The sequence below is a fragment of the Pristis pectinata genome, chromosome 40 (assembly GCF_009764475.1).
Source record: "Pristis pectinata isolate sPriPec2 chromosome 40, sPriPec2.1.pri, whole genome shotgun sequence".
Classification (NCBI taxonomy): domain Eukaryota; kingdom Metazoa; phylum Chordata; class Chondrichthyes; order Rhinopristiformes; family Pristidae; genus Pristis; species Pristis pectinata.
In genome coordinates, this window is record NC_067443.1 from 9,168,320 (window position 1) to 9,195,514 (window position 27,195).

Sequence of the window (27,195 nt, forward strand, 5' to 3'; positions counted from 1 at the left end):
TAGCTGTGACACTTTGTACTGTTATTGTTTTTACTTGTACTAATCAATGCAGTCTGTACTAACTCAATGTAACTGCACTGTGTAATGAATTGACCTGTACAATCGGTTTGTAAGACAAGCTTTTCACTGTACCTCGGTACAAGTGACAACAATAAACCAATACTAAAAAGTTGTTAAGGCTGAGGATCATTTGGAAGTTTCAACACTTGGGAGCTGATAGTTTTTTTTGGGTTAGTGTGCTCGTGAAGCTCAGTCAAGGTCTCTTTGAAAGGCCTGATAGGCTCTAGGTCTCCGATTTCTATGTTCCAATTTCCATAATTACACATTAGCAGGAGGAGTGGAGGGATGGGAAGTGGGGGGTGGGGCAGTAGTGGAAGGTAACAAGAAAAAATAGTTGAATTATAATGCTTTTGTATTGTTGGTGTGATCTCACAGACAAATGGATTGAAACTAAATTTATTTCTGCACGCCTTTCACTTAATCAGAACACTATTTCTATTTTGCATGTCTCAGCCTTTGTAGTGATGATTCATTGGTTTGAGCACTGAATTGAAACATTTATCAACCACAATGATCAAGGCCTTCGGAATGATAGAGTTAGCAAAGCCCCTCACACAAATAAGATAATCACAAAATCTTATATAGTTACTTCAATATCCCTCGGGGGTACATGAGGATATTTGCTGAGAACAGCTCTGCCTGCAATCATTTTCACTAGAGTATTAGCACTCATGTCTCCAGGACAGAAGACTGTAGGGTCAAGTCCGACTCCAGAGACTGGAGTTCAGAAATTCAGGTCAACATTCCAAAGAAAGTGCTGCACTGTAAGAGATGCTGCCTTTTAAATGATTTGTTAAAAAAAGCTCCTCACATGATGTGAGAAGAAACAGAATAGAGAATATAGTGTTACAGTTACAGTGAAAGTGCAGGTGGACAAATAAAGTGCAAGGACCGCAACAAGGTAGACCGAGAGAAACATTAAACGTTTCGGGTCTGTGACCCCTGTTGGTGACACAGTACCACACTTCAAAAATGTTTCATTGCCTAAAGAATGGCTTCCTGAGGTTGTGCAATGCACTATGTAACTACAAGTTTTGTTTTTTTAAAATTTAACCAGTGAATTATAGCCTTTTGGTAGCCTTAATAGGCAACCATCACCCATGACTAATTCGTCCACCATAAGATCATTTCATCTGGTTGGAGAGGATAGGAGTTGGGGACAAATTAGGAAACACTTACATGCTTGGAGGATATTAGAAATCCTCCACAAATGGCAACTGATGCTGAGCCAATAGTTAGCTTTAAATCTGCGATTACAGATTTTTGTTAACTGAAGGTACTAATGGATACAGGAAAAAAGTAGGTGTATGAAGTTAACTCAAAGGTTAGCCATGATCTCACAATAGTGAAGCAGGCTTAGGAGCTGAAAGCCCCCTCCTGTTCTTGTGTCCATTATCACCATCTACCCAATTTCCAATGCATTAAGCCATGTAATTTTGCAGCACTCCACAGGTAAGGAATCAAAACAGAAGAAGAAAATAAGATTTTAAAGATCAGGATATTAGATTCTGGTCCTTACCTAAAGAGATTTTCCATTACATTCTCATAGTCAGGTCGACTACTTTCAGGCAGATAGCAGGAGGAAAACACAATGATTGCTGTTAGGTTCTCGCCAAAGCAACCTGGAAGAAAGAAAAGCTTTAACTGTTTGGATACATTCTTCACTTTTCCCTTCGCCTCCAATTTTGATGGAACTATAAACCTCTGGCTGGGCATCAGTTGGAATATAGCAGGGAGTTCTGAACACTACACTTTAGGAAAGATTAAAGTAGGACGTCTTTCAGATATAGTCCCTGGATAAGATATTGTGTTCCCAGATTCATCAGCTGACCAAATCTACCAGTGTGCTGACAGCATAATGATTGCCCAAACGAAAAGCATAAATCTGCGGAGGTGCACAGTTCTAGGAAGACCCACTGCTAGCTAGTGTTTGATCAGCTTTCAGTTGTCCAAAAGACAGGCCATGAGTTGGAGGAAGAAAGATCAGCTCAGGAGAAGTAGAGGGAAAGGGAATATGAAGAGATTGGAGGAGTTGGGAGATAGAGAAAGAGGAAAATGAAGAGAATGGTGAAGGGGATCAGAGGTGGAGAAAATGAAGGATTGGAGAGCAGAGGAAACCAGGATCAAGGAAGGTGGGAAACCAATGTTGTGGGGGGGGGGGGGGGGGTGTGGGGTGGGGGGGTGGTGGTGGTGGAATTGGGGATTACTGTGGATGGTAGGTTTGGATATGAAATGAATTGAGGACAGAAATCACAGCCAACATGCATGGACTGACTGCAGCAACCTTGCCTTGACCTACCATACCACCATTCACAGCACAACTCCTATGACAACGAGCCTGAATGCAGTAATTTTTTTTACAACTTATAGACATGATCATGATATGCTTCAATACAGTAGTATGGTAATAGTATTTCCAGTAAAATTGACCACAGTTAATTTACATTTATACAGTTTCTGGCTTGGGATGTTACCATGGATAAGGATCTTAGTCACAGAGGTGTTGGAAAAGTTAGGGCTCTTCCTTGCAATGGTGAGGGTTATGAGATGGCTTCAGGATGCCAAAAGCTGTTGATGGACTCTGGCCAGGGTCAGTAACCATTTGCTATAAATGCAAAATAAGTGTAAAAAGATCCTAAGTGTTAGTTAAAAAATTTTGCTAGAAAATGCAAACATGCAGAGGGAGGGGGAGAACAAATCAATCTTTTGCTGTAGCACTCAACAATCAGTCAATACCCAAAATGTCCGGAGTCTCATGATGAAACAGCCGATAACTAGAGAAATACAATGACAGAATAAATAGGATAAGGAAAATGTTTGAAATAGGAGCAGAGGCAGGACATAACATCCTCAGAACCTGGTTCCCCTATTCAAGGTCATGACTGATCCACAACCTCAACCCCACCTTCCTGCCCGATCTCATATCACTTGCGTATGAAAAAATGGAATTAAACACAGTGGTTTATTTTCTTTTTGTGTTTTCTGCACATAATTCCTTAAGGCAGCCTTCAACAGAAGTTTAAAATACTTATAAAATATTAAAAAAAAATCAGCCCACATTCAAAGCAAGAGCCTCACCTCCATGAGAAATGACTGCCTTGTATGGATCCACGACAGCCATATCCACTCGATACTCCTGCTCCCCAATATGGAAGACCCTCCACAACTTGCCATCTTCCGTCTCTTCATCTGTCACGTGGCCCTGGAAGCTCTCCGTGTCAGATAATGAGCGATACACCCGTGGCAAATCATCTGGTCAGAGAGGAAACAGCAATGTTGAACCCAAAGGGATTCAGGTTTTAGATATTTGCAGTCCTTGCCAGCACACAAATGCCATCAATGTCATGTGTGGCAACATGCTGTCAGGTCTTGCTCAACCCAAAATTTTACAAGACCAACCACAATTTTTAACAACTTGAGCAAATTAAAACTACTTTTTTTCCTTCTTGTATATTACCATTTCAATGCTGACGCAGCCAGGGATATTTTTCTGTCTCCTTGGAGTTACTTCTGGGCTACGTTCCACTGCTCTGTTGACAGAGCTCTTTGACTATCTGCTGATTTTCCAAACACACACCTGACTCCCAGAAAAAACCCAGATGAAATGAAGGCACTGTTAATGAAGATAAAAATCCCTTTCTAAAAATAGAAGTGGTGGAAATGAGGGGGAAATCAGCCATTGTAAGATCAAAATAAAGAATGTCATTTTCAGTAGATCAAAGAGTATTAATGGAGAGAGAAACAGAATGAATTTCACAAGGTGTTGACCTATTATCAGACCCCAAGAAAGTTAATCTCAAACAAGTTTTAAACAACAACCCCAGTCAGTTAAATGGAGAGGGGAGAATCAGAATCAGATTTATTATCACTGACGTATGACATGAAATTTGTTGTTTTATGGCAGAAGTACAGTGCAAAGACATAAAAATATATAAATTACAGAAATAAATATAGTGCAAGAGAAAAGAATAATGATGTATTGTTCATGGGTTCATCAATCATTCAGAAATCTGATGGTGGAGGGGAAGAAGCTGTTCCTGAATTGTTGAATGTGGGTCTTCAGGCTCCTGTATCTCCCCTGTTGGTAGTAATGAGAAGAGGGCATGTCCTGGATGGTGAGGGTCCTTAATGATGGATGCTGCCTTCTTAAGGCACTGCCTCTTGAAGATGTCCTTGACAGTGGGGAAAAGAACAAAAATGTGTGTGATTGATGGTGGGAGAAATTAAATGACTGAAGAGATGGTGTAAGGAAAAATGCAGATCCTAATGGTACATGTAAAGATGGATCTAGAGGAAATGTAAATGGGAACAGCACAATCATTCATTAACAGCTACTTTATAGAAAAGGCATAACAGTGGTTAGGATGTAAAAGCTAAAAGACACTCTATATTTCACAAGGCAAAATAGTACAGGTATTGAAAATCTGGAATAAAAACAGAAAATACAGATACATCAGAAGAAAGGTAGAGATCAGAAGAAAGAGAAACAGGAGCATTCTTTCAACTGTGAGATGGTTTGTTAGCTTGGAAATCAGACACAAATGCTTCAATTAAACCTGCTGTCTTAATGTTTCCAATTCTGATACTGACCTGAAATGTTAACTGTTTCTCCCTCCACCAGTGATGCCTCACCTGTTAGGTGTTTCCAGCATTTTTTATTTCAGATGTTCAGCATACACATTTTAACTTTTCTGTTACTAGACCAACTACTCTCAAAGGAAAAAAAGTTTTTTTTTTAACTTGCACAAAGTTATTTTAAATTCATAGAGTGACTATTCGGATAAGGAAAGAATCAAGATAAATTTCAGGTTTAACTAACATCAGCTGGACACAGCAAGAAATAATCAGACATCACAAACAGCATTTCTAAGTCAGTGGGATGCACATGAATATTATTGATTGGTCAGTGCATGTTTCATAAACGCATGAGTGCATTTGATTGGTAGTGCATGCAAGAAATCAACGTTGACACATTTGAAACAACAAATCAGTTCATAATCAACAAATCTGAATAGGTATTAAGCTGGCACAGTAGCTTTATCCATTCTTAAATTAGTATTTGACAGAATACATCAGATCTGGGAGGCTTATACATGCACCTCACCGTTTTTTATCCCCAAACACCACTCCTGTATAATCTCCACTTCTCGCCCTACTTTACTTTAATATCAAACTTCAGTTGGGCGATGCTAGTTAGAAACCACTTGGATCATATTATCCGCCGTACTACTAAGAAAGAAAGAACTAGCTTCTGTATTTAGCACCCTTAATGTCTTCAGGATGTCCCAAAATGCTTTACGGGCAATTAACTATTAAGAGAAGTATAGAAAATGCGGCAGACAACCTGTACACAGCAATATCCCACAAACTGTACAGAGCAAATGAAACAACTCATTTTGGTAATGTTCATTTAGGGGATAAATGTTGGCTGAGCTCCAGTTAAAACGATGACAGTTGTTTTCATGGGAGCTCTCTTGATGGAGATTGAGTCACAATCTATGACAATGTTAAGTAAAAACCTTCAAATGTTCTATGCTTATTCATGATTCTCATTGCTTGGTTAACTGGGAATTCATACAAAGCTGCAATAATTATCTCCAGTCAGTCCCAGTTGGTCATAGGTAAATGCACTACCCAGCCCACTACTGGATTACATTAGGAATAATAGGAGGAATAAGTCCTGTGGTCGCTGGAGCCTGCTCCACTATTCTTAATTATGGCATTTTCTTTCTTAGTTCCATTTCCTGCCTGATGTCCAGATCCTTTGATTCCCTTGGTGCCCAGTAACTCGTCTTGAATATTCTTTGCAACTGGGCATTCATTCTCTTGGGTAAAGAATTCCAAAGGTAATCCAGGTTTCAATCCAGTTGGGGTACATGATCTCAGCTGACAGGTCTGGTTGATACAATTAGCTTCAGGGAGAAGGATAGGCAGGACCCCATAGGTCAAATGCAATGACAAAAGTGTGTATCCAGTGAGGTCAGGTTCATCTTCAGCTCTGGTAGCCCAAGGTTGAAAAGCTTACTGACCCTCATAATCCTGGCTCTACTTAGAAGAACGTTGTTATGAATAGAACCATAGCTTACAAAGTGAAGGCAGTGAATCACAGAAACTTCACTAACTGGTAGACTGGTTTAATTCATGTAAAGTTACACTAGGGATGGGCTGGTTGAAAAAGGAAGAACGCATGTATTTAGATTTTGGGTAGTTCCTTTCACCACCTCAGAACATTCCAGTGAAAATCTTTGCGGTGGTCACTGATCTAATGTTGTAAAGAAGGCAACCAACGTGCACACAGCACAAGCAACAAGCGCCCACAAATGTCATAATGACCAGGTAATATTTTAGTGAGGTATATTGAGGGAGACATATTAGCCACAGGCACCAAGGTGAGCTTTCCTTACTCTTTTACACAATAATGCTCGGCAATCTTTTATGTCCACCTGAAAGACTACACAGATAACACATCAAGTTGCTTATACACTCAGCCCATAGCCAGCAACCCGAAGATGGGAAAGACCAAGAAGGCAAACTGTGCTTGGGTCATTTGCTGCATGTAACATTGATGTAGGTCTGCTGCGTAACTGATGCCTAATACCCCAGACTTATTCCGTCAATGGTATAAACCTCCTGACCTGTAAATGTGCTAACAACAAAAACTGGTTTTCCTTTTTGCAAATTGGTTTATGGAACATCCTAACTGAGACATTATTTTAGTTGACTTAGATTTTGTTACAAAGTAATGTCACAACTCAAACATAAAGGCAGCGTTGGTAATCTGGCTCTGCTTTAGCTGGGCAATGAACATTTGATACAGTCTATAGAAACTCACATCTATAGGTTTCTATTTTCAAGAAGCACTCTGCCATATCCAAAGGGACCTAGGAGAATAAGGAACTAACTGCATCGCAACAAATTAGTGCTTGTACATATTACTATGAAGTGCACAGCTCCTGGTCTCAAACTGCAGTGGCTAAAGTTGAGAGTGAACCAACTATTTACATTCCCTTTGGATTATATAATAAAACGGTATGTGAACAGAGCTTGTTCTGCCATTATATTAGATCATAGGTAATCTGTATCATAACTTAAATGAATAACGGCAGAACAAACTCAAGGGCTGAATAATCAGCTATTCAGCAGTTCTCTCATTTAGTGTTATACAGCATGGAAAGCGACCATTTGGCCTACCAAGTCTGCGCTGACCACAAACCACCTGTTTTATAGCTTCATGTGTTATGTGAAGCACTGAAATCACAATGAAGTCACCACAAGATCTGATCGAGAGAATCATAATAATTGTTACCAATTCCCCTTTCACACCTCATGCTGTGTTTGCATTCAAAGTTTCAAACTGATGGACCGGTTTAGCTAGTTTTAAAGCCCACCCACACCAGTCATGGTGTAGAGAGGCTGTACAAGATTGCTCATCATCAATCTAGTCAATGACTAGCCAAACAGAAGCCTACAACCCGATGGCACGAACACTGATTTCTTCAATTTCAGGAAACCTGCTCTTCCTCTATCCCTTTCTCTGTCCTCCTGGTCTATCCAGTTCCTCCTACACACACCCAGCTCCCAGCCCCCTATCTTTTCTCTCCTCTACCTACCTATCATCCACACACTCCTCGCACTGAGTTGCCTTCCCCCCTCCCCACCCCACCTCCGTTATTTGGTTCCTTGCTCCACCTTCCTCTCCTATCAGATTCTATCATCTGCAGCCCTTTCCTCCACCTATCACCTCCCTGCAACTGTCACTATTTCCTCCCTTTCCTCCTCTATCTGCCTATCACCCTTCCTCACAATCCACCTATCACATGCAAACTCTTGCCCACCCCTTCCCCTCATCTCTTTATATTGGCTATCTCCCCTCTACTGTTTCAGTCCACAAGAAGGGTCTTGACCCTAAACATCAAATATCCATTTTCCTCCACAGATGCTGCCTGACCCACTGAGTTCCTCCAGCAGTTTGCTTTTTGCAAACAGAAACCTTACAGGAATTAATTTAGGGAAGAGTACTCCTGATGAAATGTGCTCCATCATCCAGCAACCAAAGCTCACCTGTCAAGGGCTGTTCCCAGATGCAAGCTGGAAATTTACCTTTGCCCACTATGCCTACTACCCCACCTAAATAAGCTTAACTAACATTAGTGTGGGAAAAAGATATAGGTGAAAGCAGAAAATCGTACAGAGATCACGATGATGAGAATTGATCAGGTGTTGATTGGTTTGTTTACCTTCCCATTCAAATTCATTACCATTCTCCGGCAATTCAAAGGATTCACTATCTGAAGGAGTTTCTAAGTCATCTACATTTATATCACAGGAATCCCCCTCCAACTCATCCGGTGTCCTCTCCTCAGAGCGTGTCACTTCCTCATTACTTTCCAGGTTCAAACTGATTGCTGGTGCAAGGAGCCGTTTCTTGTGCTTGTTCCCACAAAGTTGTAGAGAGTTTGGTGGCACTGAAGAGGGGATAAAATGAGGCGAGTCTGAGCAAAGGGTTTTCGAAAACAGAACATAGAACAGTACAGCACAGGAACAGGCCCTTCAGCCCACGATATCTGTGCTGACCATAATGCCAACCCAAATTAATCCCTTCTGCCTGCACATAGACTATATCCCTCCAATCCCTGCCGGTTCATGTGCCTGTCTAAACATTGCTATCATATCTGCTTCCACCACTTTCCCTGACAGCCATTCCCTGGCACATACCACTCTCTGTGTAAACAAACTTGGCTCGTAAATCTCCGAGAACCATTTCCCCCCTCTCACCAAGCTATATCCTCTAATATTTGATATTTCCACCCCGGAATGTTTTTAAACATTATTTTAAGAGGAGGTTGAGGTTTTTCCCCTTAGAACAGAGACAGACAAGAGAAGGTTTAAGAGCTCTCTTCAACACTAGGGTATTATGAAGAACCATTTCCAGTGAAGGACCATTAACCAGGAGCATAGATTGATAGCGGTTGGCAGATGACTAGATGCAAACCAATGAAAAGCTTAATTATGCAATGAGTGTTTAGGATTTTAACTAAAAACAGAAAATATTAGAAATAGTCAGCAGGTAAAGTAGCATCTGTGGAGAGGAAAACGTACTTAATATTTCCAGCCAATGACCTTTCATCAGAACAAGAAAGAGTTAGGAAATAAAGTTTCAGAAAAGGCATAAAGTGGAAAGTGCAAAGGTAACTCAGGGTAAAAGGTAGAGGTTTAGAGGGGGTTATGGGGGGGAGCAGGGACCATTTTCACCTAGAGAGTGGTAAGTACCTGGAATGCACTGCCAGAGAGAGAGGTGGAAGCAGAGTCACTATCAGCTTTTAAGAGGTCTCTGGATGAGCATTTGAATTGCCTAGAATTTGAAGGCTACAGGCCAAGTGCTAGTCAATGGGATTAATACAGATGGGTGCCCACTGGTCAGTGTGGACATGGTGGTTTGAATGGCCTGTTTCATGCTGTATGACTATATGAGAAATCTAATTAGACTTTTCCTCAAAAGTTGGCCTCCTGAGCAATACTGTTTTATCATGATCCTAAGGGAGTCTTTATTAGGAAGTGGAACATGCTTGCAGAAACCTATCAATATCAAGCAGTCTCAGGTCAAGTATAGTGAAGGATGGGGTGGTGGAGTTGTTGAAGTGAATCACATCTTCCGCTTGACCAGCTCATAAAATTAAGAGATTCAAGAGGGCTTTTCTCCGATATTTCCAATTGAGTATTTCTTCCCCCCGACAATGATCCAAACAGGCTGCATAAAGTTCTGATTAGAATGATCAATTTTTGGATCAAACATATTGGAACCTGCTTTACTGCATGTCAATTTTTTTTTAAAACCCATAAATTATGAGCCTACCCTCCACTCATTGCATTTACCGAAGAATCAATACTACTTTTTTTGGGAAGCCTTTGTTGTAGTTTTAATCATGAGTACTGTTTGCTGTAGTTCTCAGAGACCTTCTTAGTAAACTTCCCAATTATTTAATTAGCCAACATAATCAAGGACCCCTCCTACCCTGGTCATTCTCTCTTCTCCCCCCTCCTATCAGGTAGAAGATACCAAAGCTTGAGAACATATACCACCAGGCTTAAGGACAGCTTCTATCCTGCTGTTAGAAGACTCTTGAATAGTCCTCTCATAAGTCAAAGATGAACTCTTGATCTCTCAGTCTACCTCATCATGGCCCTTGCACTTTATTTGTCTTTCTGCACTGCACTTTCTCTGTAAATGTAACACTATATTCTGTATTCTGTGGGTTTTTTTTTCCTTTTTTACTTCCTCAAATGTATATGGAATGATCTGGGTGGCATGTAAACAAAAGCTTTTCATAATAATAAACCAATTACTTGCAACACCATCAGAAGAATAGAATAAGCATTAAAGTGATTAATTGCCATTTTACATCTTTCTATAATATTTCTGCAGTTGTATTCCAGCACAGGACAAAGCCAGAACTACAGTTCTTTCAGATGAGAGTAGGGCTGGAGAGATGGAATGAGATCAGGACTGTAGGCAACACATCCAATTGTCCTAAAGTCACAGTGGGAGTAGTGGCCTACTGGTCACTCTCTTTTAACTGGTAATTCCCTTTATTGAAAATTCTAACTTTAGGATTTCCCATTGCCAATGGAATTACCAGGTCTGTTGACATCTGCATTGGCATTTAGGTCATCCTCCATCACGGCATCGTTGTCTTCGGGAAGCGGTCTGTAAATATAAAAATAAAAACAGTGCCAAGTATGTGGAAGGAATCATTTAAATGTAACACGCAGAGTATGGCTGTTTAACCCATCATTCTACAAAAAATCACATTGCAATTAAGACTGAGGAAGAAAGTTGCAGACTGCAAGAAGATATCAATGGTGTGGTAAGAGGGGCACAAAAGTGGGATGTGGAAATCATTCCGGGGAAGTAAGAAGTAATAGACTTGGGAATGGCAAACAAGATGAGGAAAAACACAATAATAGGTGGTATAGTGAGAGATGTAGAAGCACAGAGGAATCCTAAGAATTACAGTGTTGAGACAAATTTGGTTAGACTGCTGCGCCTGTCAAAGTATTACATTAAGGAATTATATTGGGAAATGAGGAAAGGACAGAGAAATTAAAATAAATATTTAGTTACTTTCTTTATGGAAGAGGATACAGAAAACATCATGGAAAAATAGTAAATGAGGAGCTTGAAGAAATTAGCATTACTTAAAAAAAAAACTCATATTGATGAAATTAGTGGGACTGAAAGATGATAATTCCCTGGGCCTAATGACAAGCATCCTAGGGGTTGAAGGTGGAAGCTATGGAGATAATGAATGCATCAGAATTATCTTTTAAAATTCAATTCTAGAACTTCTGTCATGTTAGAAGGTAGCAATTGTAACCCCAATGTTTAAGATAGGAAAAAGAGGGAAGTGGAGAACAGTTAGCCTGAAATCAGCAGATGGAAAAAAATGCTGAAATTTAAGAAACATTAAAATTAGCAGCAGGAGTCAGCCACTCTGCCTCTGAAGCCCACTGTGCCATTTAACAAGATCTTGGCTGATCTGTGTAACCTCTTCTCCACATTCCCATCCACCTATGGTAATCCTTTCACCCACTTGCTTATTGAGTATCCACCTGAATTGAATTGGCTTATTATTGTCACTTGTACCGAAGTACAGTGAAAAGCTTGTCTTATATACCGTTCATACAGATCAATTCATTACACAGTGCATTGAGGTAGTACAAGGTAAAACAATACATAATGCAGAGTAAAGTGTCACAGATACAGAGAAAGTGCAGTGCAGGCAGACAATAAGGTGCAAGGTCATAATGAGGTAGATTGTGAGGTCAAGAGCCCATCTTATCATACTAGGGAATCATTCAATAGTCTTATAACAGCGGGATAGAAGCTGTCCTTGAGCCTGGTGGTACGTGTTTTCAGGATTTTGTATCTTCTGCCTGATGGGAGTGGGGAGAAGAGAGAATGTTCCGGATTGCTGGGGTCTTTGATTATGCTGGCTGCTTTACTGAGGCAACGAGAAGTATAGACAGAATCCATGGAGGGGAGGCTGGTTTCCATAATGTGCTGAGTTGTGTCCACCACTCTCTGCAGTTTCTTGCGGTGCTGGGCAGAGCAGTTGCCATACCAAGCTTGTGATGCATCCAGATAGGATGCTTTCTATGGTGCATCGGTAGAAGTTGGTGAGTGTCAAAGGGGACATACCAAATTTCTTTAGCCTCCTGAGGAAGTAGCGGCACTGGTGGACTTTCTTGACCATGGCATCTACGTGGTTGGACCAGGACAGGTTATTGGTGATGTTCACTCCTAGGACCTTGAAGATCTCAACCCTCTCAACCTCAGCACTGTTGATGTAGACAGGTGCCTGTGCACCGCACCCGCGCCCCCCACCCCCTCCAACTTCCTTAAGCTCTTTTGTTTTGCTGATAATGAGGGAAATTATCATGGCGTCATGACACAATGTCAGTAATCTCTCATTTTTTAAAAAAATCTTTTATTTATCTTCTATCTATCTCTTTCTTATCTACCTCTTCTTCAAAAAATATTTAAAGACTGGTTTTACCCCATTCTTAAAGGAAGAGAGTTCCAAAGACGCACGTTCCTCAGAGAAAAAAAAAATTGCTTGATATCCATCTCAAATGGGCAACACCTTATTTTTTTTTTAAACAGTGACCTCTGGTTCAAAAGGAAGTGGAAACAGGGTATTTGGAAAACAATAATTGAAGTTGATAGAGCCGATGTAGATTTATGCAAGGGAAGTCAAGGATCACAAATTAGTTGAAATTTTAAGAGCTTGTAACCATTAGATGAGAAGGGCCAGTTGATGAGAAGGACCAGTTGATATGATGTATTCAGGCTTTCACAGACCTTTTAGAAGGTGCCACACAAGGATTTATTAAACAAAATTAGAGCACATGTACTGGGGGTAATATATTGGTGTGAACTGAAGATTGATTAATGGATCATAAACAGAAGGTAGGAATGAGTAGATGACTCTTAGGTTGGGGTGCTGTGACCAATGGGTTGCCCTGGGAATTGATATTGGACCCCAAATGTTCACAATCTAAATCAATTAATTGGTTGAAGAGACTAAATAAAATATTTTCAAGTTTGCTGATGTAACAAAGTTAGGTGTCAGTGTAGACTACATGGAGATGGAGGGAGATTTCCAGGGGATATAGACAGGTTGAGTGAATGGGCAAGGACATGGCAGATAGAAATAATGTGGAAACATGAGGTCACCTGCTTTGGTGGAAAGAAAACAGAAAGGTGAAGTATCTTTTGAATGGCGAGAGTCTGAAAGGTGTTGGTGTTTAGAGCGATCTGGATGTCTAGTACACGAATCACTGAAAACTAAAATGCAGTTGCCTTGACCTTTACTGCAAGAGAATTGAATACACAAGTAAGGCGCTATGTGAGGCTCTGATGAGACTGCATCTGGAATACCATGTACAGTTCTGGTCTCTATATTCAAGAGGAATATCCTTGTAGGTAAGGAGACCAATGATGGTTCACTAGCTCGACTCCTTTTGATAGCAGGTTAGTTGTATGAAAAAAGATTAAACAGGCTAAACAGACTGGGCCTATACTCTCGAGTTTAGAAAAATGAGAAGTACAAAATTTCTTCACGGTTTCACTGGATAAATACAGAGTTGATGTATCCCCTGGCTGGGATCTTAAGCACTAATGTCACAGTCTCAAAATAAGAATTTGGCCATTCCAGAAAAAGTTGAGAAGAAATTTTGTCACCCAGAGGACAATAAGTCTTTGGGGTTCCCTACATGTCAGGCTGTGGACACTCAGGATAGAGACCAATCGATCTTCGGATATTCATGGCACAGTGCAGGAAAGAGGCACTGAGTTAAAGGATTAGCCATCGTCTCACTGAATGGCAGGACAGGTTCATGAGACTGAATGGTCTAATCCTGTTTCTAATCCCGCTTCTAATCCCACTTTAACTACACATCTAAAGTACTGTTTAAATGTGTTGAGGCTTTCTGCCTCTAGCATCTATTTAGGCAATGAGTTCCAGATGCCTGATGGCATCGGAGTGGGACAAAAAATTCTCACCTTCTCTCTATTCCTCTACCAATGATGTAAGTTTTTGCCCGCTGTTTTTTTGAGAACTCTTGTTAGGTGAAATGGGTCCTTTGTATTTTATACATCAGCCTCCACTCAGTCCTCTGTTCCAAAGAAAATAAGTCTAGTTTATCCAGTCCTTCCTCTTAGCTAAAACTTTCAGCTATAATCTCTGGCTAATTTCAAAATAAAAGGCACCAGGGAATCCAAAGTTGGCTGCTTGAAACCAAAGAGCTGTTCTACAATCTACAGTTTATTGGTCTTTACTAGGTCAGCACACACAGGAAGGGACCACTCAACTTCTCAAACACACAAAATGAGATCAAGCCTCAACCACCTTTTTGGGGTCAGAGCTCCACATGTCCCCCAGCCTTTGTGTCAAAAACTGCTTCCCTCCATTAACCCTTAAATAACTGGTTCTAACCTTAAGGTTATTCCCCTTCCAAATGGACTTACTCCAATAGTTTCCCTCCATCTATCACATCAAACTACCTATCACATCAAATAGTTTGATCATCATAAATATCTTGATTAGTTAACACGCTTAACCTTCTATACTGAGGATAATTTCAGTCCAAGCAACCTTTCCAATTTATTTAACCCCTTTAAATTATAGAAGCTCATTCAATATGTATAAATTACACTGTAAAAATATCCGGCAAATCTGAATTTTAAAAAACCTCATCTTGAAGGCTCCCACAGAATAGAAATATCTCGAAGGCAGCATCTTACTTTGGAAACTCTTCGTCCTGCCACTCTTCCCGGAGTTCCATGTCCTCAATTCGTACTTCTGCAGAGTTTGGGGACTCCAACTGTTCCTTCTGTAGACTAGGAAAGTAAAGGTTACAGTGAAACAGTAGTTTGCTAACCCATAAATCAACGGAAGGGAGAGGACTAAATTGGATCTCTTTTGGCTGGACTCCTAAGCGACTTGTGTTACCGACTGTATTCTCACTGAGATTTGTTGCATTTCCCATTTTCTGAGTGAAAGCCTAAGTTTTTCCATTATCACACTAACCTTTCCCTTTGTTCCATCAACTATGAACTGCACAATGCACTTCCAAGCTGGTAAGAACACAACAAATTAAACATTCAGTACACTAATGTCCACTCCACCACTTAATAAGATTATGCTTTTACCTCAGTGCCAGTTTCCTGCTCAAACCCCTTATCCCTCGATTCACTTAGTATTCAAAATTCTATCATTCTCCAGCTTGAATTTACTCCATGAATGAGCCTCCACAGCCCCCCCTAGGTAGAAAGTTCCAAAAATTCGAAATCCTCTGGGTAGACATTTCTTCTAATTTTGGGACTGATTCTAGATACCTCAGCCAAGAGAAATAGCAACTTTGTATTGACCCTATTGAGCCCTGTAATTGTACAGAATTCTGTATATTTCATTAAAATCACTCTTTGTTCATTTAAGCTCAAGACGTTACTGGTCTAATCTGCTGAAACTAACCAGATGACAAATCCTCCATCCCAGGAATCAGTCTAGTGAACCTTCGCTAGTCTTCTGTTGCAAGTATATCCTTTCTTGGTAGGGAGACCAGACCTATACGGACTTATTCCAGACACAGTCTCAACAAGGTCCTATATAATCGGAACAAGTCATCTCTACTTTTGAGTCATAGAGAGATACAGCACAGAAACAGGTTCCTCACCTACCATGCTAGCCATCAACCATCCAATTACACTATCCAATCTTTTATACTTCCCACATTCTCATCAACTCCCCAAAGATTCCACCCCTCAACTACACACTGGGAGCAATTTACAGTGGCCAGTTAATCTATCAACACACACTACTTTGAGGTGTGTGTGTGTGTGGGGGGGGGTGTGTGTGTGGGGGTGTGTGTGTGGGTGTGGGGGTGGGTGGGTGTGGGGGTGGGTGGGTGGTGGGGGGGCAGGGAGGGGTGCAAGCCAAAGCACTCAGAGGAAAACCCACGTAGTCACAGGGAGGATGTGCAAACTCCACACAGACAGCACCAGAGGTCTGGTACTGTATGGCAGTGGCTCTACCAGCTGCACCACTGTGTCAGCCAACTTACCAGGTCTGTACACAGTTTTGAGTACAATCTCCCTGCCTAAATCATCTTGCAATAAAGGCCAACACACCACTCATCTTCATAGTTGCTAGCTGAAAGTACATGTTAACTTTCAGTGGTTAATGTACAAGGAAACCCAGGTCATTTTGAACAGCAACACCTTTCAACCTCTTCACATTTAAAATATACTCATTGAACATAGAACAGTACAGCACTGGACAGGCCATTTGGCCCATGATGTTGTGTGAATCTTGATGCCAATTTATACTAAATGTCCTCCTCCTGTGTATCATTCATATCCCCCTATTCCCTTCATATTCATGTGTCTATCTAAAAGCCTCTTAAACTCCACCAAACTGCCTGCTTCCACTACTACCCCTGGTAACCTATTCCAGACACCTACCACTCTCTGCATAAAAAACTTGACCCTCATGTCACTTTTAAACTTCCCCCCTCTAACCTTAAAAGCATATCCTCTGGTGTTTGACCTATCTACTTTGGGGAAAATATCTGTCTACCCCACCTGCCTCTCAATTTTAAAACCCTCTATCAAGTCTCCCCTCAGCCTCCGACGCTCTAGGGAGAACAACCCAGGTTTGCCCAACCTTTCCTTATAGCTGATACCCTCTAATCCAGGCAGCATCCTGGTAAACCTCTTCTGGATCTTCTCCACAGTCTCCACATCCTTCCTCTAATGGGGCGACCAGAACTGCACACAATAGCTTATAATATACTTGGTGAATGTGTATATTATAGTGTATTATTATATACAAGTGCGATCTGACTATAGTTTTACATACTGCAGCGCGACTTCATTACTCTTATATTAACACCCCCACCAATGAAAGCAAGCATGCCATATGCCTTCTTTACCACCTTATCCATTTGTGTAGCCACTTTCAGTGAACTATGGACCTGGACCCCAAGAACCCTCTGTACCTCAGTGCTATTAAGGGGACTCCACTTTCCTATTTTTTTCTACCAAAGCCAATGACTGCACATTTTTCCACATTATATTCCATCCAGCATGTACTTGCCCATTATTTTAACCTGTCTATATTTCACCTGAAACCTCCAAACATCCTCTTCATAGTCCAAACTGCCACATAGCTTTGTAATAAATTGATCTCAATATAATACATCTGTCAATTAATAATGGCTCTTGCCCCTAAACCCACTTGCGAGACAGTGCAAAAGCCAAGTTGACACACACACAGAGAGAGCCCTGCAGCAGAGGATGTTATGGATCTCATGGACACTATTTGTCTCCATGAGGCAGATTTTGAGGAAGATTGACAGGACAGATGCTGAGAGACCTTTTCTCTAGCTGGAGAGGCTGGAGCCAGGATGAGTGGTCAGCTGTTTGGGACAGGGATAATGAGAAATATTTTCACCCAAATGGCTCTGAATCTTTGGAATCCTCTACTTCGGAGGGCTCGGAATAGTCATTCACCAAGTATGTTATAAGCTATAGACTTTTGGGAATCTAGGGATATGGGAATCAGGCAGGAAAGTGGAACTGAAGCATAGCTATGATCTTATTGAATGACAGGGCTGGCTTCAGCTTGGCTAATCCTGCCTCTATTTCTTCTTGTTATTTTAAAGAAGAACAAGGTTGGTAACCAGAGTGACCTAGCTTATATTTATCCAAGCAGTAGATTCTGTCTTTGCTAATAGGGTTGGGTCCACAAGTAACATTGTACTCTATGTAACATGAGAGAGAAGTGTGAGCACTGGCAGAGGTGACAACTCTATATAATATATAAGTAACTACTCAAATTGGCTTTAGCCTGAGTACAAGGTATAACTATCAGAAAAGGCTTCACTAGCTTCAGAAAAGAGAGGACTCAGCGGTTGAGCCAACACAGGTCCTTACAATAATAAAGGGTTTCAATAGGGAAGATGTGGGTTTCCATTTGGGAAGGATATAAACAACTATCGATATAAGGCAGTCATCAATCAACTTGAGACAGATTTCAGGAAAAGATTCCCCCCGACCCCCCCTTGAGATTGAGAAGAATGTGAAACTGGGAATGAAAATCTAAAATAAACTGCACCTCAGGGTATCCCATGCAGTCACAAGAAGAACGTGTAAACTCCACACTGATGGCACTGGAGATCAACATTGAAGCTGGGTTGCCAGAGCAGTGAGTTGGCAGCACTAACCACTCCGTCACATTTTATGTTTTCTAAACCCTTCTGCACTTTAAATCTCTATCAAATATCAGTCTACTCTGAGAGAAGAGAAAAATCCTGGTTCTCCAGTCCATCGACTGTAATTCCTTTCCCTAGAACCATTTTAGTAAACCTTTACCACAGCCTCCCCAAAGTTTCATTCCCTTCCTAAAGACTGTTTCCCTGAACTAAACACCCAGCCGTGAACGTGTACACCTTCTAGTTACAGCTGATCCATATCAGACTATCTTTACTGCAAAGCAGATACAAATGCCCACAGCTGTGTAGTGGCAGGGAAATGAGAGGAGGAGTGAGGAAGCTGGAAGGATAAAAGACATAAAACAAACTGTTGGAGGAACTCAGCAGGTCGAGCACCATCTGCGGAGGGAAAGGGATAGTTGACGTTTCGGGTCGAGTCCTGATGCAGGGTCCCGACCTGAAATGTTGACTGTCCCTTTCCCTACATGGATGCTGCTCGACCCACTGAGTTCCTCCAGCAGTTTGTTTTTTTTCCAGATTCCAGCACTCTTGTGTTTCCAGGATAAAAGGCAAGTTTGAGATTAACAGGAGTGCCAGTATAGCATTGTGATGTAAAGTTATCCTGGGAGTGCTCAGTGATTGCTGTCCCCGTGATAATTCAGTCACTTCCCTGCCCCCAATACACCAGAAATAATTTCATCTCCTGTGCAGCTGACACAGAAATCACATCAATTTGGGCCATGAAATACCTAGTCAGATTTCCAGAGTATCATTTCCTGGTTGTTTCCTGATTTTAATCATGTTTCACTCTGGAAAAAATAGTTTGTTTTTCAATTGCATAACACTATGGGGAAGAAAGATCAGCATTATACAAATACAGTTCTAGGCAGTGGAATGGTTAGAGAGGAATTGAGCGACCAAACACCATTGCTGTGTAGGCAAGTGCAGTATCCAATACAAAGCAAAATAAATGACCAGATGATCTGTTTCACATGCTGATTGAGGGATAATGTTGGCCAGGGCAATGGAGAAAATTCTCTTGAAGCAAAAATTTAGATTATATGCTCTGATCAAATAGAAGCTTTAAACCAAAAGAATGAAACAAATAAGAACAGGAATTGGCCACACCACTCTCTCCTAGCCTGCTCTGCCATCCACTGCCAGCTGATCTGATTTTGGCCTTAGCTCAGCTTTCCTGCTTGTTCCCATTAATCCATTTTTTCCCCTTAAAAAAAACATCTGCCCATCTCAGCCTTGAATAGCTTTCTGGGATACACAATTCCAGATTCACAATCCTCAGGGAAGGAAGTCCTTCACATCTTCTTATTTTGAAACTACGCTCCCGATTCTAGATTTCATCACAAGCAGAAACATCAACTCGGCATCTACCTCAACATCAAGTCCCCAGAATCTTTTGTTTCAATAAGAACACCTTTAAGTCTCCGAAATACCAGTATCGACTTGTTTGGAAAGATCCTTTAGTCCAGGAATCAATTCAATGTACCTTCTCTGAACTGCCTCCAACACAAGTAACAAACAATCTGCTGGGAGAACTCAGCAGCACCTGGGGGAGGAAAGAAATTGTCGACATTTTGGGTCAAAACCCTGGAGCAGGACTCCAGCAGATTGTTTGTTGTTCCAGATTCCAGCATCTGCAGTCTCTTGTGTCTCTAACACAAGTATATCCTTAATTTAAATAAGAAAACCCAAACACTTCACTGTATTCCAGATGTAGTCTCATTTGCACCCTGTACAGTTTAGCAAGAAATCCCTACTTTTATACTCCATTCCTTCGCAATAAAATCAACATTCTATTCGCACAATTACTTGCTGCACCTACATGATAATTTTCTGTTTCATCTACAAGTACACCGAGATCCCCCACTATGGTCCCTCATTTAAAAAAATGTTTTCATCACCTCTGTTCTTTGACTCAGCGTTCATTATCCACACTTCTCTCCTTCCAACCTATGCTCGTACTGTGCAATGATAAAAGGCTTACAAGATCCAAGTTCTTGTTGCTGATCATAAGATATAGGAGCAGAATTAGGCCATTCCGCCCATCGAGACTATTCTTCCATTCAGTCACTGCTGATTTTTAAAAATTCTTCTCAACCCCTTGAGAACCCTTACCCTCCTTATCAATCACAAACCTATCAATCTCTTCCTTAAATGCATCCAATTAATTAACCTCCACAGCCCTTGGTGGCAATGATTTCCACAGATTCACTACCCTCTAGCTGAAGAAACTTCTCCTCATCTCAGTTCTAAAGGAAAGTTCCTTTATTCTGAGGTTATGCCCTCAGATCCTAGAACTTTCTACTAATGGAAACATCTTCTCCATGTCCACTCTATCCAGGCCTTTCAGTATTCGGTAGGTTTCAATGAGATCCTCCCTCACCCTTCTGAACTCCACTGAGTACGGGCCCAGAGTCATCAAATGCTTCTCATACATTAAGCATTTCATTTCTGGGATTATTCTTGTGAACCTCATCTGGACGTTCTCCAGGGCCAGCACATCTTTCCTTAGATTAAAGGGCCCACATTGCTCGTAATATTCCAAATGTGGTCTGACCAACGCCTTATACGACCCCAGCAGTATATTCTTGATTTTATATTCTAATCCTCTCAAAATGGCTAACATTGCATTTACCTTCCTTGCCACCGACTCAACCTGCAAGTTAACCTTAAGGGAATCCTGAACTAGGACTCCCAAGACCCTTTGCACCTCTGATTTCTGAATTCTCTCCCCATTTAGAAAATAGTCAACACCTTCATTCTTCGTACCAATCCTTAATTCAAATCATTTATTTATTATTTTTACCTTAGTACAGAAGTATCTTCAAATGACCAAGTTTGTTTTCAAAGCATAAGCATAGTGAAGAAAACAAATACAAATGAATTCAACTTCCTAAAGATGAATTAACAGAACAACTGCTGCTGTCCTGTCCAGATGTTCTAGGCTTTGTATTTATTGCTCAGATTGATGAATGTATTAAATCTTTTCCAAAATAGGGAAAGACAATGGAATGGCTACACAATTCTCCATGTGTTGGTGTAAACCTTAAGCCATTTAGAGTTTTCGGTCTCTGTAGAATGCTGTTGATGTATACAAATGCTCCAGCATTGTACCTAGTCACTCCATGGTATTGCTGCAGGTGACCCAAAAAAAAATCATTGAGTCATTTTGTACCAATGACATAGGCAGAAAAAGTGATGAGGTCCTACAAAGTGAGTTCAGGGATTTAAGTGATAAGTTAAAAGACAGGACCTCCTGGGTGGTAATCTCAGGATTGCTACTCGTGCCACATATGCTAGTGAGGTGAGAAATAGGAGGATGGTGGAGTTTAACATGTGGCTAAGCAGATGGTGCAGGAGGGAGGGGTTCAGATTTTTAGATCATTGGGCTCTGTTCCAGGGCAGGTGGTATCTCTACGAACGGGATGGTTTGCACCTGAACTGGAGAGAGACCAATATCCTTGCAGGGAGGTTTGCTAGTGCTGCTCAGGGAGATTGAAATTAGAGTTGCAGTGGGGTGGGGTGGGGTGGGTGAGAACTAGAGTGGTAGGGCAGCAAGTGGAGAGGCTGTGGGGAAAGTACATGTTAAAACTACAAGCAAAGATGGAAACCGAAAGATTGAACATGGTAGGACAAATATTCTGAGTTGCATCTATTTCAATGCAAGGAGTATTGTAGGTAAGGCAGATGAACTTAGAGCATGGATCCATACATGGAATTATGATGTTGTAGCCGTTATTGAGATTTGGTTGCAGGAGGGGCAGGGCTGGCTGCTCAGTGTTCCGGAGTTCCATTGTTTTAGACATGATAGGGGGGAGGTGTTAAAGGGGGAGGGGTGGCATTACTCATCAGGGAAAATGTCACGGCAATGCTCAGAAACGACATATTGGAGGACTCAACTACTGAGGCAATTTGGGCGAAACTGAGGAATAGAAAGGGATGATCACATCAATGGGACTATATTACAGACCTCCCAATAGTCAGTGGGATTTAGAGGAGCAAATTTATAGACAGATAGCAGACAGTTGTAAGAAATATAAAGTTGTGATAGTAGGTGATTTTAACTTTCCACATATTGACTGGGGCTCCCATACTGTAAAAGGACAGGATAGAGTTCGTCAAATGTATTCAGGGAAGTTTCGTTAATCAATATGTAGAGGTCCCAACAAGAGAGAGCACGATACTGGATCTCCTCAGGGAATGAGACAGGGCAGGTAACTAAAATGAGTGCGGAGGAACACTTCGGATCTGGTAATCATAATTCCATTAGTTTCAAGATAATTTTGGAGAAGGACAGGACTGGTCCTAGGGTTAAAATTCTAAACTGGAGGAAGGCCAATTCTGAGGGCATCAGAAGGGATCTAGCAGGTATGCATTGGGATAGGTTGTTTCCTGGCAAAGAGATGCTTGTTAAGTGGAAGGCCTTCAAAAGTGAAATATTGAGAGTACAAAATCGGTATGTTCCTGTTAGAATAAAAGGCAAGGCTAACAGGTTTAGGGAACTTTGGTTATCGAGGGATATCGAGGCCCTGGTAAAGAAAAAGGTGGCGGCGCATATCAGGTATAGGCAGTTAGGATCAAATAAGGAGCTTGAGGAGTGTAAGAAATGCAAGAGAACACTTAAGAGAGAAATCAGGAGGGCTAAAAAAAGACCTGAGGTTGCTCTGGCAGATAAGGTGAAAGAGAATCCCAAGGTTTCTATAGCTATATTAAGAGCAAAAGGATAGTAAGGGACAAAATTGGTCCTCTTGAAGATCAGCGTGGTTATCTTATGCGCGGAGCCGAAAGAGATGAGGGAGAACTTAAATGAATTTTCTTCATCTGTATTTACTCGAGAGACAGACACAGAGTCTATAGAACTGAGGAAAAGGAGTAGTGAGGTCATGGAAGAGGAGGCAAATTAGGGTGGATAAATCCCCAGGGCCAGATTAGATGTCCCTTCGGACTGTGTGGGAGGTTAGTACAGAAATTGCAGGGGCCCTGGTAGAGAAATTTAGAACATCCTTAGCCATGGGTGAGGTGCCAGAGGACTGCAGGATAGCTAATGTTGTTCTGTTGTTTAAGAAAGGCTCTAAGAATAAGCAATTAAATTATAGGCCAGTGAGCCTGACGTCAGTCGTGGGTAAATTATTGGAAGGTATTCTGAGGTATAGGATATATAGATATTTGGATAGACAGGGCCTGATTAGGGACAATCAATGTGGCTTTGTGCGTGGCAGGTTATGTCTAACCAATCGTATATAGAACTTTTCAAGGAGATTACCAGGAAGGTTGATCAAGGGAAGGTGGTGGACGTTGACTACGTGGACTTTAGCAAGGCCTTTGACAAAGTCCTGCATGGGAGGCTGGTCCATAAGGTTAAGTCACTTGGCATTCAGCATGTAGTCAACTGGATTCAACATTGGCTAAGCGGGAGAATCCAGAGAGTGATAGTAGATGGTTCTCTCTCTGACTGGAGGCCTGTGACTAGTGATACACCACAGGGATCATCTATATTAATGATTTAGATGATAATGTGGTAAACTGGATCAGCAAATTTGCGGATGACACCAAGATTGGGGGCATAGTGGACAGCGAGGAAGGCTATCAAAGCTTGCAAAGTGATCTGTACCAGCTGGGAAAATGAGCTGAAAAATGGCAGATGGAATTTAATGCAGACAAGTGTGAGGTGATGCACATTGGGAGGAGAAACTAGGGTAAGATTTGCATAGTGAACATTAGGGCACTGAGGTGTGCAGTGGAATAAAGGGACCTAGGAATACAGATCCATAATTCCTTGACAGTGGCATCACAGGTAGATAGGGTCCTAAAGAGAGCTTTTGGCACATTGGCTTTCATAATTCAGGGCACTGAGTACAGGAGTTGGGATGTTCTGTTGAAGTTGTATAAGAGGACAATACGGGTGTTCCCAAACCGGAAACCATGGATGAACCGAGAGATCCGCTCCTTACTGAAGTTGAGGACTGCTGCATTCAAATCAGGTGACCCTGATCTTTACAACAAATCAAGATACAACCTCTGGAAAGCTATCAAGAATGCCAAGAGATAATACTGGTTCAAAATAGAGTCCCAGATCCAGCCATCAAATGTGGCAGGGCTTACAGGCTATAATGGGCTACAAGATGAAGTCGGGCAACATAGTTAACAACAGCGCATCCCTTCCTGATGAGCTTAACACATTCTATGCGTGTTTTGAACAGAAGGGGAGTGGATTGTCACCACCCACCCGGACAGCCTCCAATGCAACTGAACCCGTGGTCACCGTCGAGGATGTAAGATCAGTCTTCAGGAGAGTGAACCCGAGGAAAGCATCTGGCCCGGATGGTGTCCCTAGCCGTGCGCTCAGATTTTGTGCTGATCAGCTGGCGGGGGTAGTTGCAGACATAATTAACTTCTCCCTGCTTCAATCTGAGGTTCCCACCTGTTTTAAGAAGACCACTATCGTCCCGGCACGTAAGAAAAACAAGGTAACATGTCTTAATGACAACTGACCAGTGGCTCTGACATCCACCATCATGAAGTGCTTCAAGAGGCCGGTCATGGCACGCATTAACTCCAGCCTCTCAGACAACCTCGACCCACTGCAATTCGCCTACCGCCGAAACAGGTCTACAGTGGACTCCATCTCCCTGGCCCTACACTCATCCCTGGAGCATCTGGACAGTAAAGCCACCCACGTTAGACTATTGTTTATTGACTACAGCTCTGCCTTCAATACTATAACTCCAAGCAAACTCATCACCAAACTCAGAGACCTGGGACTCAACACCTCCCTCTGCAACTGGATTGTTGACTTTCTGATCAACAGACTGCAATCAGTGAGGATAGGCAGCAACACCTCCAGCACGATTATTCTCAACACTGGTGCCCCACATGGCTGCGTCCTCGGCCCTCTACCCTACTCCCTATATACTCATGACTGCGTGGCCAGATTCTGCTCTAACTCCATCTACAAGTTTGTAGATGATACCACCGTAGTAGGCTGTATCTCAGATAATGATGAGTCGGAGTACAGGAAGGAGATAGAGAGCTTAGTGACATGGTATCATGACAACAACCTTTCCCTCAATATCAGCAAAACAAAAGAGCTGGTCATTGACTTCAAGAAGGGGGGGGCGGTGCATATGCACCTGTCTACATCAATGGTGCTAAGGTCGAGAGGGTTAAGAGCTTCAGGTTCCTAGGAGTGAACATCACCAATAGCTTGTCCTGGTTGCGTAGACGCCACGGCCAAGAGAGCTCACCAGCACCTCTACTTCCTCAGGAGGCTAACGAAATTTGGCATGTCCACTTTGACACTTACCAACTTATATCGATGAACCATAGAAAGCATCCTATCTGGATGCATCACGCTTGGTATGGTAACTGTTCTGCCCAGGACTGCAAGATACTGCAGAGAGTAGTGGACACAGCCCAGTGTGTCACGGAAACCAGCCTCCCCTCCATGGACTGTGTCTATACCTCTCGCTGCCTTGGTGAAGGCACCCAGGTCATTCCCTCTTCTCTCCTCTCCCATCAGACTGAAGATACAGGAGCCTGAGGGCACATACCACTTGAAGACTCAAGGACAGCTTCTATCCCACGGTATAAGACTATTGAACGGCTCCCTTATATGATGAGATGGACTCGACGTCACAATCTACCTTGTATGACCTTGCACTTTATTGTCTACCTGAAATGCAGTTCCCTGTAGCTGTGACACTTTACTCTGTATTCTGTTATTGTTTTTACCCTGTACTACCTCAAATGCAGTGTGTAATGAACTGATCTGTACGAACGGCATGCAAGACAAGTTCTTCACTGTACCTTGGTACAAGTGACAATAATAAACCAATACGTTGGTGAGGCCAAACTTACCTACCTACAGGAAAGATATTAATAAGCTTGAAAGAGTGCAGAAAATATTTACACATATGTTGCTGGGACTTGTGGACTTGAGTTATAGGTTGAATAGGTTAGGACTTTATTCCCTGGAGCGCAGGAGAATGAGGGGAGATCTTACAGAGACATACAAAATTATGAGAGGTATAGATAGGGTGAATGCATGCAGGCTTTTTCCCCTCAGCTTAGGTGAGACTAGAATCAGAGGTCATAGGTTTAGGGTGAAAGGCGAAATATTTAAGGGAAATCTGAGGGGGAATCTACTTAATTCAGAGGGTGGTGCGAGTGTGGAACGAGCTGCCAGTGGAAGTGGTGGATTGTAACATTTAAGAGAAGTTTAGATAGGTGCATGATGAGAGATGATGTTATGATATCTTTGTTTTTCCTACTAAAGTGGATAATCTCACACCTCCCAATATTATACTTAATCTTTCTGCCTTACAATTACTTGATAAGCAAGATAAGGTATTAAAGAGCTTGACTGGGATTTATCCTTTCACAATTTAGATAAAACAGGTCAGTTTAACATATCATTACTCTGCTGCTCACATAACCAGCAAGAATGAAGGTCAAGCTTCCCAAATCATATGAGTACTCCTGAATAACCCCACTACAATAAACTTAAAGGACCATTTCTCCAAATAGACTGCTTTGCATAAACAATGCACAGGCATCAGCATAAGACTGTGTCCATGTCCTTTCTTACTAGCAACTTGATTGATAAATGGAGCCTGGACTAACCTCTGGAGACACAGGTTTAAATTCCACCAGAATTGACTCTTAACTGCCCTCTAAAATGACAGCTAGCACCTCAGTTCAAGGGGCAATCAGGAAATGGGCAATAAAATGCAAGCCTTGGCAGCAACTTTCATATCAATTACCAAGCAGTGTTAAATGTTGATCCCACCACAAGCACAAAACAATATAAAAGATTCTGCCACTGGTAACACACACTTAAAA

At 41.7% G+C, this 27,195-nt stretch overlaps 1 protein-coding gene across 4 annotated transcripts in view; it reads right to left on the bottom strand.

Annotated features, from left to right (window-relative positions):
- Window positions 1–27,195, bottom strand: part of bnipl (BCL2 interacting protein like) — a 60,896-nt gene that overhangs the window by 12,324 nt on the left and 21,377 nt on the right. For 3 of the 4 annotated variants that reach the window (XM_052045773.1, XM_052045775.1, XM_052045776.1), the window contains exons 2-6: window positions 14,867–14,962; window positions 10,695–10,765; window positions 8,298–8,525; window positions 3,139–3,312; window positions 1,580–1,682 (exon numbers count right to left, since the gene is read on the bottom strand). In XM_052045773.1, coding sequence (XP_051901733.1) covers window positions 1,580–1,682; window positions 3,139–3,312; window positions 8,298–8,525; window positions 10,695–10,765; window positions 14,867–14,962 — 672 coding nt within the window. The remainder of the gene's footprint in view (window positions 1–1,579; window positions 1,683–3,138; window positions 3,313–8,297; window positions 8,526–10,694; window positions 10,766–14,866; window positions 14,963–27,195) is intronic. The other variant, XM_052045774.1, reaches the window with a different exon arrangement.